General features: G+C 44.4%; 1 protein-coding gene across 17 annotated transcripts in view; it reads left to right on the forward strand.

Annotated features, from left to right (window-relative positions):
- kiaa1217 (KIAA1217 ortholog) overlaps nt 1–14,347 on the forward strand; it is a 90,661-nt gene that overhangs the window by 74,499 nt on the left and 1,815 nt on the right. For 11 of the 17 annotated variants that reach the window (XM_028432880.1, XM_028432874.1, XM_028432882.1 and 8 more), the window contains 15 exons: nt 507–1,309; nt 2,620–2,724; nt 3,193–3,242; nt 4,976–5,118; nt 5,228–5,403; nt 7,134–7,264; nt 7,409–7,556; nt 8,059–8,539; nt 8,760–8,952; nt 9,049–9,335; nt 9,465–9,620; nt 9,897–10,019; nt 11,335–11,415; nt 11,529–13,115; nt 13,635–13,766. In XM_028432880.1, the coding sequence (XP_028288681.1) occupies nt 507–1,309; nt 2,620–2,724; nt 3,193–3,242; nt 4,976–5,118; nt 5,228–5,403; nt 7,134–7,264; nt 7,409–7,556; nt 8,059–8,539; nt 8,760–8,952; nt 9,049–9,335; nt 9,465–9,620; nt 9,897–10,019; nt 11,335–11,415; nt 11,529–13,115; nt 13,635–13,766 (4,596 nt within the window). The remainder of the gene's footprint in view (nt 1–506; nt 1,310–2,619; nt 2,725–3,192; nt 3,243–4,975; nt 5,119–5,227; nt 5,404–7,133; nt 7,265–7,408; nt 7,557–8,058; nt 8,540–8,759; nt 8,953–9,048; nt 9,336–9,464; nt 9,621–9,896; nt 10,020–11,334; nt 11,416–11,528; nt 13,116–13,634; nt 13,767–14,347) is intronic. The other 6 variants (XM_028432890.1, XM_028432891.1, XM_028432875.1 and 3 more) reach the window with 5 other exon arrangements.

The raw sequence follows: 14,347 nt of genomic DNA on the forward strand, positions 1-14,347 counted from the left end.
TGCAGGACAGATCTTGTTGCAAATTAGCCAAACTGCTTTCTAGCCCTGTGGGTGCATATGAAAACTGCCTCCAAGAGAGGAATGGCATAGCTTTTCCGAAGTGATCACCTCATGTTTATTAAAAAAAGGAAAGCTGCACACTTTTTATCCAAAGAAAGGACATTGGGTTCTTGTATTGTGATATTGTTTTATAGAAGCCTGTGGGTGTAATATCCCAGGAGTGTTTGCAGCCTTGCAAGGAACTATTTTCTGCTTCTGGAAGAATTGCTGACAGTGTCTTTTCTTTGAAAAGCAACAGTGTAAACTGAGTTAGATGGATGTTTTTGTTTCAAGGGCAACTTCAACCCAGAAATACATGATATATACACAAATATAAAATAGTAGCTAAAGCTGTGGAGTGGACAGAAGTCTGGTTGTATTCTGGTTCACTGACCAGTCTTATGATTAAAAGCTGTTTCTCTCTGGTGCACTAAGAACAGAACTTTAATGATTGTGTCTTTTTCCAGATGCACAGCGACATGGTGCATGCTGGCCACGATGGGCAGCACCCTCTGAGACATCCCCCCATGGGTCCTCCACCACACCACCCCATGCAGGGAGCACTGCCGCCAAGTCCCCACTCCATGCCTCCTTCGCCTTCCAGAATCCCATTTGGCCCACGTCAGGGATCTCTACCTGGGACTGCCACTGTCCCAAGGGACCGCCTGTCCAACGCCAACCCACCGGCACGCTCCATCTCTCCTTGTCCCAGTGCTATCCTGGAAAGACGGGATGTCAAGCCAGATGAGGATATGGGTGGCAAGAGCCACAGTCTATCTAGGGGAAATGAAGGGTTATATGCTGATCCATACCTGCTCCAAGAGGGACGAATGGCCATGGCTGCAGCCCATGGACCTCACCCCAACCCTGGGCTTGATGGCCCAGAACATATTATGGGGGGATTTCACCGTGCCTCCATCCGCTCCACAAGCTCTTATACTGGGCCCAGCCCCACAGACACTATGGATCACCCTTCGCTGTACAGGCAGAAGTCCAGAAACAGCCAGCTGCCCACTTTGGGTTCCAAGACTCCTCCCCCATCCCCTCATAGGATGACTGAAGTGCGGATGATCGACATCCATAGTGGGCCTCCTCATGGCATCCCACCTCATGGAATGTCCATGGAGAGAAGTTCCCCAGTGCGCCAGTCCTACAGGAAGGAAGAAGTAGCGGGGGCTAAGCCCCGAAACAACATGGGTGGACCTGCGGTGTCAGACCTACAAGGTCACCTCCAGGGGCCCGTCCCACCTGCCAGTGATCATCAGACGAGGTAAGCCCTCAGGGGACTGCTAGTGGGACTGTTAAAATTAGGGTTAAGACATTGCATGGGAGCATGGACTAACTCTGCATCCCAGTTTCATCCTAACCATGAGCTGCCGATTTCCAGTCCCTGGTTCGGACTCTGTTTCATCATCCACAACTGAAGGCGAAAATGTAACCGGTCCTCTCACTGTCAAGATCTGCACAGTAGACTTAATGCACATGATCATGCAGGAGTTTGGTTTGTGTATTCAACCAGCTCTTGCTTATCTTTGTTATCACATAATATTTTCAACAGTATTGAGGATTATTCACAGTGTAGACCCAAACATAGCTACCACTACTGAAACAGAATAGCGTCTGAAAGCTGCACTGTATATTTTACTTTGCGACTATTGTTCCAGCAACAGTCCCGCTGAAAAGTTTGGATAATCCAGCAGACATTTTGGTACCTGGGTTAGGTTTGTCTACACTGACTGAGAACACATAAACATAGAAAGAGGGCGAGAGGGTTGCTTGGCACTTAAACAGGCCTACAAAGCTATGTGTGTACCTTGGAAAACCAAAGAAAATATTGACCTTGAGAGAATTTGATCAGTCAGAGAGATCAGGCAGGACCACCTGGGAGGCCCCCAAAACCCCCAATTAGAAATACCTTGGGAAAATGAGTGGAGGAGTTTGAATGAGAAAACATTGTACTTTTAAATTTAAAAATAAACATAGTCCTACTTAGTGCTCTGTAGCTGCCATCAAATGTATTCATGTGAAATATACGGTTGTTGTTGTTGTGTTCACACAGACCCCGTGTCTGTCTGTCGTCTCAAACAGAGCTAACACAGTCCGCCCCGTGTCCTCCACATGCCCCTGTATTCTTCATGACATCTCAAAACAAAAGTTGTTCTCTTTTCCAACCTCTAGGCTTACCAAGCAATCTCACTGTAAGCTTCCCTGTTCACCCCTCTGGTGTTTTGGCTTTCTTAAGGGGGTGTAATTTTCAAATAGTCCTTTCACTCTCATGTTGGCAGTCACCACTTGTGACTCACTGATTTTATTAAAGAAAAAGAAGAAAAGCAATATGACTTGAGCACCCTGGGTGTCAACCTTAGGGTTCTTTTCTTGTCAGGAGTCACCCATCTTGGTTATTCCATTTGGACCTTTGTGCTCTTGCACTCTTGTTATTCAGAAAATACTGTATTCAGTATTTAGTCAGGACTTAATTCGAAATCAATTTCAAAATAAGCCACAAAATATCAAAAAGGTTCATTCTCGTGATGCAACAGGCCTCAGTGCTGAAAGCAGAATTTTCTGATGTTTCTGCAGAGAGCGAATGAAGGCTATGGAGCAACAGATTGCCAGCTTGACTGGTCTTGTTCAGCATGCACTTTTAAAGGGTCCAAACACTAGTGCCACCAAGGAGCCTCAAAGGTAAGCAATCACAGTATAGGACAGAGTGAGGTATATCGGGGGAAATGGAGTTTCAAATGGTGATTGACTCGGAGTGAAAAGATAATAACGGCCGTATCAAACGCTCAGGTTAAATAGCATCTGGTGGAGTGGAAATAGGTTTGACTGTGAATCTGATACTGGAGTCATTTGCTCCCTCGATGAAGGGCCACTGCGTATGGTTTATCTGGCTGCAAGTCAACTCTGCATTTCCTCTCATGTTTATGTTAACTTGACAGATAGCCTGTGTGACCTGCAGTGAATCTGTATGCTTAATGATGGATCTGGTTAACATCATTAACAATATTTAACCTCTGTGGTTTGTCCTTTGTCTTCTCCATCATACTTTGTTTGTTCCTACTAATACAAACCTGTGACTCGTAACCTCAAAGTGTTGTTGTTTTAAAAACAAAACAAATCCTGTTCTGATGAATTTCTCTCTGACTGCAGTGAGAGACCCCCAAAGACATCATCTCCAGCCCACAGTGCACACAGTTCAGGTTAGTATCACCTTTCATATGTTTTTTCCTTTCAAAACAAGAGCTTTAATGCCATGATGTCTTGTGCAGACAAGCCCACACACCAGTGTCAGTCAACAGTCTGCAGTGAGCTGCGCTGGAGGGAGGAAAAACAAAGTCTTTGCTTGTCATCGGTTCATATTTCCTCACAATCCTCTCCATAGTACATCCAGTTTAATAGGAGTTAAGAGACGAGAGCCAGCAGAGCTAACACAAGCCCCTCAAAGCACTACTTAAAACAAGATGCTATTACTCCTCAAGCCTGCCAAGATGATTCAGCGATTCAATCTCTGCGCTGCCGCGGTCTACGGCCAGATCTAGATTTGATAAAAAGATCCGCAACCCTCTCACCCGTGGCACAATGAAAGCATAGCACTCCTCTTCTTTTAAACTAATCTCATGTCTCATGACACATTTCATATGTAGCCATCAGAAGGATTAAGTGACTGTTCAAAACATGAGAAAAGTTACAGTGTGTTTTTGATCACTGCAGGCTGCTTCTGCATCAAACATTAGAAATCATATCATCCTAATTTAGAGTTATTAAAATGTGCCCTGATTGTCACTACACAGCGTGTGCTGCTTTTGATGGACATTGTCTCCTTAAGGCCCAAAACAAAGTGTAGACATGGTAACCTGTCCTTCAGGTCTCGGCAGCTGTAAGGTCGATACTCAGAATAGATTTTTGGGATTAGAAAGACAAACGTTTTGCTTTTACTGCTCTTTAGTCTGCGTCAGTGGGGCTTAGATTGCAGTCTAAACATTTCCTGTAACTCCGGTATGGACACGGTATGGACACGGCTGAGGGTAAAGAGCTGGTTTTTTCTCTCTTACCTAGTGACACATGACCACAGAGAAGCTCATTTGTTTTGAGAATTTCTTCAAACCCAGCACAATAAATGGATTTTTATTTGCGGTACTCACAGTTTGGAATAAAAATCCTGTTTATTGTCAATGCAGACGTTAAACTAAAAACTTTATTTAAGAAAACTATTTTTTAAGATATGTGGCTGTGAAAGAATTTGTAATGTTTTGCAGTGAGTTTAGGGATATCAGACTATGACATCTATGACATTTCCCTAGCCAGCTAGCCACTAGCATAGTGATATTTAAAGAATTTGGACATGTCAGTGTCATGCGTGTTATGCTCTTAAGTTTTTTGAATGAATCATAATGTTGATGCAGCCTGAAAACAAATAAGGATTATTACTTAAAAACTCAAATTACTGATGTTGTTGGACATTTAGACAACCACAAATATCAGCTCCCTTAGTTTCCATGGTTTCAGCCTTGTCTTCACCTCAAGTGGTGATTGAAATGCTGAGTTGATGGACATTTTAAAGGTGCAACGAATATGAAGGTTTGTATTTCTGTTATTATGAAAAAGTAAGGGAGAGTTCAAGAAATCTTAGCTGAATATTAGAGACACAAATCACCGGTTGGATGCCAGGAAAGGTATGCATGAGCAGTCTAACTAATGATTTGTGGAGTGAAGTCAGACAGAGAGAATCCTTTTGCCTCTAAGGGAGGAATTATCATTTTACTTTTATTACCTGCAGAACAGTTTTAGCTGTAATTTCAACTTAAGTGTATGAATAGGACTAATTATAAGCTGCAGTGTCTCCAAAGGCTTTAGCATGTCCATATAAATTACCTTTTTTTTTTGTTTTGTTCATTATCTCTCTAACTAATTTAATGTATTTTTCATGGTCCAGGTGGTTCTCCTATCTTGGCTCCCAAGGTTAATGCAGCCCCATCTGACAAGAGCTCCTCAGTTCCTCTCAAAGTAAACCTCCTGCAGTTCAGGAAGAATGTTTCTGACCTCAGGATGCAACTCCATCAGATGAGACAGCTGCAGGCAAGACCTCTCTCCTTTTTTAATAATTTAAGCTGTTGTAGCGTCTGTTCGGATATCCACCTGGTAAACAGGCTTCTAAGCAAGTCTGCATCTCTGTCCCTGTCCTCAGCTCCAGAACCAGGAAGCTCTGAGGGTGCAGCTGAAGCGGGCCGAGCAGGAAATCAGTATTAAACTGGCAGAAGCGATGCACCGCCTGGAAGACCCTGTCCAGAGACAGAGGGCTTTGGTAGAGGAAGACAGACACAAGTACTTGGGTCTGGAAGAGCGTGTCCTCACACAGCTCAGGTAAGACTCCTTGAAAGTCGATTATTTACTTCCACACATACAATAAAATGAATCATTGCGGTTAATTGGATTTATTACTGATTGTTTTTGCAGGTGGTTTGGCCTTTCATCAAAGTGTGGCAGACGTTTTAGAACTGATTTAATACACTTTCATGCAGCTCCAGCCTAGGATCTTCCTTTTAGAGGAAATCCCCAAAAGGCTTCATTTTTATCAGCTCACCTGAGCTATTCAATCCTAAACACTTTTCCAAGCCAACGCCCTCCAAATTACAGCCCACAGGTTTATACAGGCAGAGCCTGCCTCTCAGAGACAGCAGTCTAGAACAATGGACCCAACTGTGGAGTAATTACTCACTACCCTGCTCTTATTTTAATTCACTCGCCTCATCTTGCCAACAGGGAGCAGTAATTGAATCCTTTTTATTTGGATGTTTACAGGCAAGGTCAAACCGTGTTGTCTTGCTAGACAGTTCCGAACATATGCTCCAGTAAACACAATGGATTCTGGGAAAAAGAACGTAGAGTTGTAAGTCAGTGGATTGGAGCTAGATTAAGCTCTCTGTTACCCTTGGTATCCAGCCATTTGTGAGTCAGCAAAACACCGACTGCTGGCACCTTAAATAAAGCTTAGTAATTTGGGCTGCTTGGCTTTAAGACCAGTGGTGTGAAAAATGCTGCCCTCTCAGGACAAGTAGTAAATCTATCAAGACCTATAAGGGCACATTCTGTAACAAAAAAATTCTGGGTGCTTACAATTAGGGAGGTGGTGCTATGAAAGATGAGGACTACATAGAAAAGCAAGGAAACAAGTAGTTTAAAATGGGATGGTTTGTCACTGTCAGTAGACAGAATGGATGACGGCGACAAAGCTTCCACAGAGCATTTATTCTGCTTGTGTTAAATGTTTGGGATGCAAACTCAACCCTGAACCAAGTGCTTAAGCAAGACAGCGACGTATATTATGTACCAGAGATGAAAAGTATTTCTGTATTCTAAGCTAATCTTGAGGAAAAAAGTTAACTTCATCCTCTGGAATCCCCATCACTCCTATTGCCTGTGAGTGGTGGCATAGCAGGGCAGTTAACAAGCTGTCTCCTTAAAGCCTGTCCCACTCCCTTCAGGGGACTTCTATAAAAGAGTGTTTCTCAAGGGTACCTGTCCACAATGAAACACCATTTTACTCCCTCCCATGCAATCCAACACTGCACACAATGTTATCGTTTGACACATTTCCCCCCGGAACAGCCAGCTTTCTTGAACACTCAGGGATGTGTTTTCTATTTGAGGAGGTGCTCTCTCCTACACACCCACAAACACACCCTCATTCAGTGTGTAAACATTTGTGGTGGTGTCATAAGATCTGCTTCAATCTGGACTAAGCAATCTAATGTAGACAGGAAAGTGTTTATTTTCAGTCTAATTCATGATTTTAATTTTTTTACCGATTGTGTCCCAAAGTCTGCTCTCAGCTTTTCCCAATCAGTGTCAGAGTATGATCTTAAATATAAGTGGTTGTATCCTGCCCCCTGGTGTTTGTATTGAGTAAGTATTTTTAAGTAATAGAAAGAAAGAAAGAAGTAGAAGTAGTTCCTGAAGTGGAATTACATGCATTAATTATGAGTTTCAGTGAGGTTACTTTTGTCCAGTCTGTGCTGTTTAATTGAACCTGTTGTAAATACTTGATTTTCTTTCTCAGCTCTCAAACTTTGTGTTGTTTGTGTCTTTTTTAGTGAGCTGGAGCAGTATGTAGGATCTCTGCAGAAAGATTCAGCTACAACTCAGAGAGCGGTCACCCTAAAGGACGTGGAAGAGGGAGCGGTAACTCTGAGGAAGGTTGGAGAATCTCTGGCTGGACTCAAAGGTAAGATCACAGAGTGTGTCCTGAGAGTCATTGCTGAAACTCACTCGTGCTGCTATAACAAATTTAGATCAGTCAAGACTTAGTGCATGCATAAAGTGCTTACAATCATAGGTGTTTTTGCAACATCTCTGCGACCTTCCTCAGGAGAATTTCCAGCTCTGCAAACCAGAATGCGGGCCGTGCTCAGGGTGGAAGTGGAAGCTGTCAAGTTTTTGAAGGAGGAGCCTCATAAACTGGACAGCATGCTGAAAAGGGTCAAGAGCTTGACTGACACACTCAGCAGTCTGAGAAGGTAGGGGAAAAAATGGAGATAAAGTAGGGATGAGGAGAAGAGGTGCGGCTGGAGTATGGGGGCTGAGTGTGAGTGAGAGGGAATAGAAGATGAAAACAAAAAGCACTCTGCAGGGCTCCTCACAGGGGTCTGTGATATGAGAGTTTGATTATACTGGCAAGCCAGCCTTCATCCCATCAAAGAGGTCATTCTGTGTGGACAGGAGAGTGTGGCGTCTAGCCTGAGTTCCTTCCATCACCCTCACTGCACCGATAAGTGAATTAATTTGGACACTGCAGTGCCACATTTCCATTTTAATGTGTCACACATACCAAACTCACTCCCGACTTTTCTGTCACTTTCACTCGGTGTCTCATCTTTTACCCAAACCATGTTCTGTTGTTAAAACAGTGTTGGAACATAGGTTTTGATGATGTTTTACTCTTTATTTACCAGTTAATCAATATTATTTTCAGTTGTTGTTTATGGTTTGTGCAACATTCTGTGTCCCTTCTCTCTTCAGATGTGCTACTGAATTTTCTCAGAAGGGACCCGATCCTTCCACTCCAGTCTCCGTGGATAGCAGCCCTGCAGCTGCCTCTGCAGAAGCTTCCGCATCACCCCAGCCTGGCTCGACCTCTGCCCCACTGGAACCCCAAAGCTCCACCATCAGATCCGAGGTCATGCCTTCCTCCCCAGTGGTCATTCATCATGTGCAGAGCTCCCCAGTCCACATTCAGCAGTCCCAGCAGTCTGCAGCCTTGACAGCTCAGCCGAGTCCCCCACTCACTCCCAGCCCCACTCACGTCCCCAGTCCCAGCCTGAGCAAGAGCCAAGGCCAGGACTCTCCCAAAGGGGCAGCCTCAGATCCTCCGAGTCCAGCCCGCCAAAAGAAGACTCATGGGAACCCAGTGAATAATGGCAACAGCACCAACCAGGATCTTGTCATAGAGGAGCTCCAGAACAGTCAGGACAAGACTAAAAACAGAGCTATGTCCATAGAGGTACGTTTAGTCACCCTCAAATTGTGGAAGGACATTTGGTCTCAGCAAAAGTACATTTGTGGTGATATTCAGCTTCCCTCATTAGCATCCTGAAAATGTCTAATTCTTTAACTCTGCATGGCATTGTTTCAACTGTAGTGAGGAGTTGGGTGTTTTAGGTAAAACAGACTTTCCTCAGAATCTTTTTCTGACTTTTTCTGTTCCTCCTGGGAACTTGTAGGCAGCAGAGAAGGAGTGGGAAGAGAAGAGGCAGAACATGGGTCATTATGATGGAAGAGAGTTTGAGAAGATCCTTCAAGAGGCGCAGGCCAACATGATGAAGGGAATACCAAGCCTGGAGGTGGAGGACAACCCAGCACTGCTGCCTGCTGCCAATATAGTACAAGAAGACATCCACAGCCCTGTGGAGTCAGGTAAAAATCACATCTGTAACTTGAAATTTCGTACATTCTTAGCAACATCCAGCGACAACACACCTTATTATTATTTTCTTTGTATTTAATTTGAAGAGCCCTGGTCAGAGCCTTACTCCGACAAACCAGCCAAGAAGGTTCCAGAGAAACCCCCAAAGCTTCTGATGGAGAAACCTTCCAAGCCAGCACTGGAGAAATCCTCCAAAACTGCCACCAAGCCAACAGCCACTGACAGCTTGACCAAACAGGGGTCTGAAAAGGCCAGCAAGTCCCCACCACCGCCCCCTCCAAGGAAAACATATCCTAGCTCCAGCTCAGGCATGACCACTACACGCTCTGGTGAGGTGGTCTACACCAGCAGGAAGGAGTCTGTGTCGGCTCAGGTGAGTACAATAAGAGGAATCAGTTTTTTCAGCTCTGTGTTGATTCATGCACATTATCTTAACCTTTCAAATGCTTTGCTGCTTAAAAAGAAATCTAAACATAATTTCCTGCATATAAATATCACACAGGAGGGTGAAGAGGAGGCTCCACCTTCCTCTCCCCAGCCCAAACCCAACAAGGTTCTGCCAGAGACGAAGCCAAAGCCATCCACCCCTCCTCCTGTGACTACTCCTGCTCCCAGAGAGGAGGAGGATGACGGGGATAAGATCATGGCAGAGCTTCAGGTTAGATGCACATTCACATACACTCAAACACGTGTGTGCATACAATCACTGGGTGTGTGGTGTGGATTGATTCCTGCATTGTGGGAGTGGGTGCAGTTCTTTCTGTGGTGGCTAATTTCTCAGAAGGATGGGCACTGACAGCTGCCAAAGGAGCTACCTCCTTGGCACCAGATTGTTAAGTGTTCCGTTTTTTTTACAGCAGCAAGGATACTCAAACTTCTTCCCTCCTCAAAATCCTTGTCCCCCATGTCCCCCTCACTTGTCTCCACTTTTTAGGTTTTCCAGAAGTGCACAGTTAAGGATGTAGGGCTGAAAAATTCAGTAGAGCCCACTACTCGAATTGAACCACAAATCAGAGAACTAAGACCGGGGACTTTATTACCCCTCAAAGAGAAAAAGGTAAAATATACGTCGCCGCACAGCTGCCCAGCTAACTGCCTGCCTCTGCCAACTGTATGAAACTCAATCAATGGCTGTGCTTTAACACTCCTCCAACTTCTGCACTCTTGCTTTGGCTCGAGAGAAACCTTTAGCAGCTGCCTCCCTCCACAACAGCTCCTTTCCTTCCCGCCTCGTTTTCCCTTCCTTCTTTTGGTATCACAGCTTGGATATTTTTCCAGGATTAAGTCTGCATAAAATCAAGCCTCTGAAAAGATGCTGTGTCAGCTGTATGATGTGTTTTTTCAATACCTTGTCTTTTCCTCCAAATCAATAAAGACTTTGGCGCTGTCTAACAGGCAATTAAATTGTCTTCTGTCTTTCTTCTTCATACAAAAAAAAAATACTCTTAAGCGATTAACAACAATGCAGGTTATAGACACAATCTATTTTTGCAGACTTGGTTCACTAGAGGGCGCTCTGGCCACCCTGCATGCTCCTGTCCCTCACCTATACTTTTTCTGGGGAATTACTTTTTTTTCCATTTCTCTTTGCACAACTTCAACTCAGTTTGCTTTTTCCAGCTTTATTCTTATGTAACCAGCACAACCCGTTCACATCTTGATACTAAGGTAAACAATATCCACTTGTAAAATGATTAGACACAACAGATCTGATATGTAAGTATTGTGGTGAACATGCAGTTGCACTTGGTTTTGAGCTGAAGACTGTGTCTGACAGAAAACAGGATGTAGAAACCAGAATTAGATTCTGTCAGATTGTTGCAGCAGTTTTCAGCCACCCTAACTCAGATAGCAACACAAACACTGATCGCAGGAAGACAGTGATAAGCATCCTGTGTTCATGCCTAATCCTTTACATGAATTGTAATGTAGGGTTAGTAGAATACAATTCATGATCTGTAACACTTATGTTAACATTATATGTGTTCAATGTAAATAAACAAAAATCTAATCCACAGCATTCAAAAGTGTAAAATTACCTTTAGCCGTGAGTGAAGTAAACGTATATTTGATCTGGCAGTAGGCCAGTAACTTGGCAGTCAACTGTATTCATTTGTCCTGCGTGCATTTCTACACCATGTTTATATGGTGTAGAAATGTGATGTAATACAGTATGAAACTAGTCTAAGCAATACATTACTGTGCAATACACAAAGCTAGTGTAAATATTTTGCTGTTGCTTTGTAGAAGGTATTTGACCAACCCAGTTTTTAAAACCGCAGATTCTTCTGCAATAATATATTGAAGTTAATCCGCCCAAAACCTGGCACACCAGTTGCACAGTAATGTTGTTCCCTCACACACTGTCCTAGCAGAGCTCAGAGCCCAGTCGGGAAGAGAAAGATCCAGACACAGATGAAAACGGGAATACTACTGTTCGACAGAGCCCAGGGGTGTGTATGACTTTTATTCTTAGCTTGTTTTGTACTAGACTATATGTATTATATTCCAGTATGTATATTGTATGCATTCTAAAGTTTAAATTTTTTAAACTTCATTTTTACAGGTCATATATTATGTGACTGGACAGATTCCCAAAGATCATCCACCCACGTCAGGAACAGAAGACACAGAGCCTGCACAGCCTCCAACACAGGTGTCAAATGTCAATGTTAATGAGAATTCTCCAAGCCAGCAGCAGCAGCAACCACCACCTCTGTCTCCACCACCAAAATCACCTGTTACACCGCCACCCATATCACCTAAACCAGTTGGACTCAACGGATTCAAACTGCCAAGGAAGCATGTTAAACGCTCCGAATCCCTGAAGACCAGTGCAGAGATGCAGAAAGGAAAAATCCTCAACAAAATGAATGCTGCAAAAAGAAGCAAAACCATCCAGGAGGATGTTTCCTACAGTAAGAATATAATGCCCGAGTCAGTGGAGACCACAACAGCCAGTGGTGTAAAAGACGCACCTAAAAGTTCTCAATCCAAAAAGAGTTCTGGTGAGGACAGTGTTCCACCTAAAGCCAGTTTTGATGACAGTGATGAAGGGGCTAGTCTTAGTCCTGACCTGCCTGGAGAAGAGGCGCCTCCACCCCCAGACAACATTGCATTTATGATCACTAACACCAAGGTTCAGGCCCTGTCTTGTGGGGAGTACCAAGAACTGGTCAACGCCAAGAAAGGAAGTGTCCAGACTGTTACTGTAGGAAACGCAACAAACCGGGGGAACGGCATGGCAGATCCCTCTGCGCCACAGGATAATGGCTTCAACAAGAAGCCTGTCATCATCATCTTTGACGAGCCGATGGATATCCGGTCAGCTTACAAACGCCTTTCCACCATCTTTGAATGTGAGGAGGAGCTGGATAGGATGCTCGCTGAAGAGCGCATTGAAGAGGAGGATGAAGAGTCAGACTCAGAGAGGAGACCCGTAAAAGCTGAAGGGGCTGAATTGGTGGATGGCAAAAAGGTCAGCTCATCCTCATCTTCATCTTCACTGTCTGAGCTAACAGACAGTGGAGGGAACTTAGAGTCAAACGGAGATGCTAAGCAAGATAGCAAGAAGAAGTTCAAGTTTAAGTTTCCTAAAAAACAGCTGGCAGCATTGACACAGGCAATCCGTACAGGGACCAAATCAGGCAAGAAGACTCTACAGGTGGTTGTGTATGAAGACGAGGAAGAATCTGACGGTACGATCAGGCAGCACAAAGAAGCAAAGAGGTTTGAGATTTCACGCTCAAAATCCTTAGCGGACACCCCCAAGGGGACAAGTACTGCCCCGTTGAAGAGGCAGACCTCCGAGTCTATTTGCAGGACAGATGAGATTCGGAAGAACACCTACAAGACACTGGACAGCCTGGAGCAGACCATCAAGCAGCTGGAGACCACCATTAGTGAGATGGGACCACGCTCCCCTGAGGAGTCAGTCAGCACTGAGGAGGCTAATGCAGGGAATGGGAAAAGCTCTGGAGAAGTAGGGCTGAAGAGGTCTTCCTCTCTCCCTGCCTCCAGAGGGCCTGGCCCTAAGGTACCCACCAAAAATTCACTGCTGAAGACGACTAAACCTCAGCTCCTCCCGCGCCCTGTAGTCATCCCTTCTACCAACACCAGCACTGTCCCCAGTGTCCCCAGCACCCCACAACAGGTCTCTCCCTAGCTCTTGTTCCTTCGGGAGGTTTTTGGGTCCTTCTTTTCCAACCTGCCTTCACTCCAACCTTAACCACTATTACAAATCATTAATCCACTCCACAGGTGGAAGTGTTGGAAATGTCCCCGGTGGCTTTCTGCCTCTGTGAAATCATGATGACATGATTGGGGGTGGCATTTTTGTCGGGTATTTTCCTGGCTACCGTCTTTCTCCTTCACTTCATTGCTAAAACTTTGAGGTTTTCAGCAAGTGGCACACTCATCATCAGGAACACTGTCATGATGATTAGACTCTGATAACTTCCTTGTCCTTGACTGCATGTACTGTGTACTGTACATTGACTCTTACCGGGTGCATGACCTTTCACTGGTGTTAAATGTTGAGGTTTTGATTGAACAGTTTTTTTCCCGCCTGTTAGTGCCTTGACTTTTCATACCCCCTATGTGGTGTGTGTGTGTGTGTGTTTTCTATCTTTTTTTTATTTCTTGTTTTGTTTTTATTTGGATCCCCTTGCAGAACACCAGTGTCGCGTCCCCTACTAGTCGGATGCCCGTCCCTTTGTCTGCGAAGTCCAGGCAGTCACCGGGTACAACCGACAAAGCAGGAAAACAGCAAAAACTGCAGGACGCTCAGAGGCAGTTCCGACAGGTAGTTTTACTGTAGGGTCTTATCAGAGACTAGAAGAAGCAAACGTATAGGAAATCGAAAGCATGACACATAAATAAAAGGGGGGCAAAAGAAAAAGACAACCGAAGCTGTGAGATATCAAGTGTGTTGAATAAAGTCACCATGGTGGTGACTGGATCTGTTAATGTTTCTCTCAAGTCTGCTCTGAGACGAAGGCATGTTTGACTCTTGACTGTTACCCCATAACATCACTGTACTGTATGCTTCTGCATGTCCACACTGCTCATGATATTCACTGTGTTGGTGGCTAAACAAAAAAAAAAGGAACAAAAAGGCAAAGAAATCCTGTCATCGCCTGAGTTGTCATCACATCTCCAGTTCCCATCACAGCTGAGTTCCTAAACAGTGTTGCCAAATCCTAAGATGCTTGTGGCTACATTCAAACACGAACTTTTAACTGACTTTTATTTGGGCTATGCTCCTCCCTTTTTCACAACGCACCTCTGCTCAAACCCAACATCACTGCACAGCTTCCCTAACCCCACGGTGACATTTCTCCTTATTGTCAACACCTACCAGCATAACCCACCTATCTTGCAGCA

This window comes from Parambassis ranga, chromosome 20 (genome assembly GCF_900634625.1).
Source record: "Parambassis ranga chromosome 20, fParRan2.1, whole genome shotgun sequence".
NCBI lineage: Eukaryota > Metazoa > Chordata > Actinopteri > Ambassidae > Parambassis > Parambassis ranga.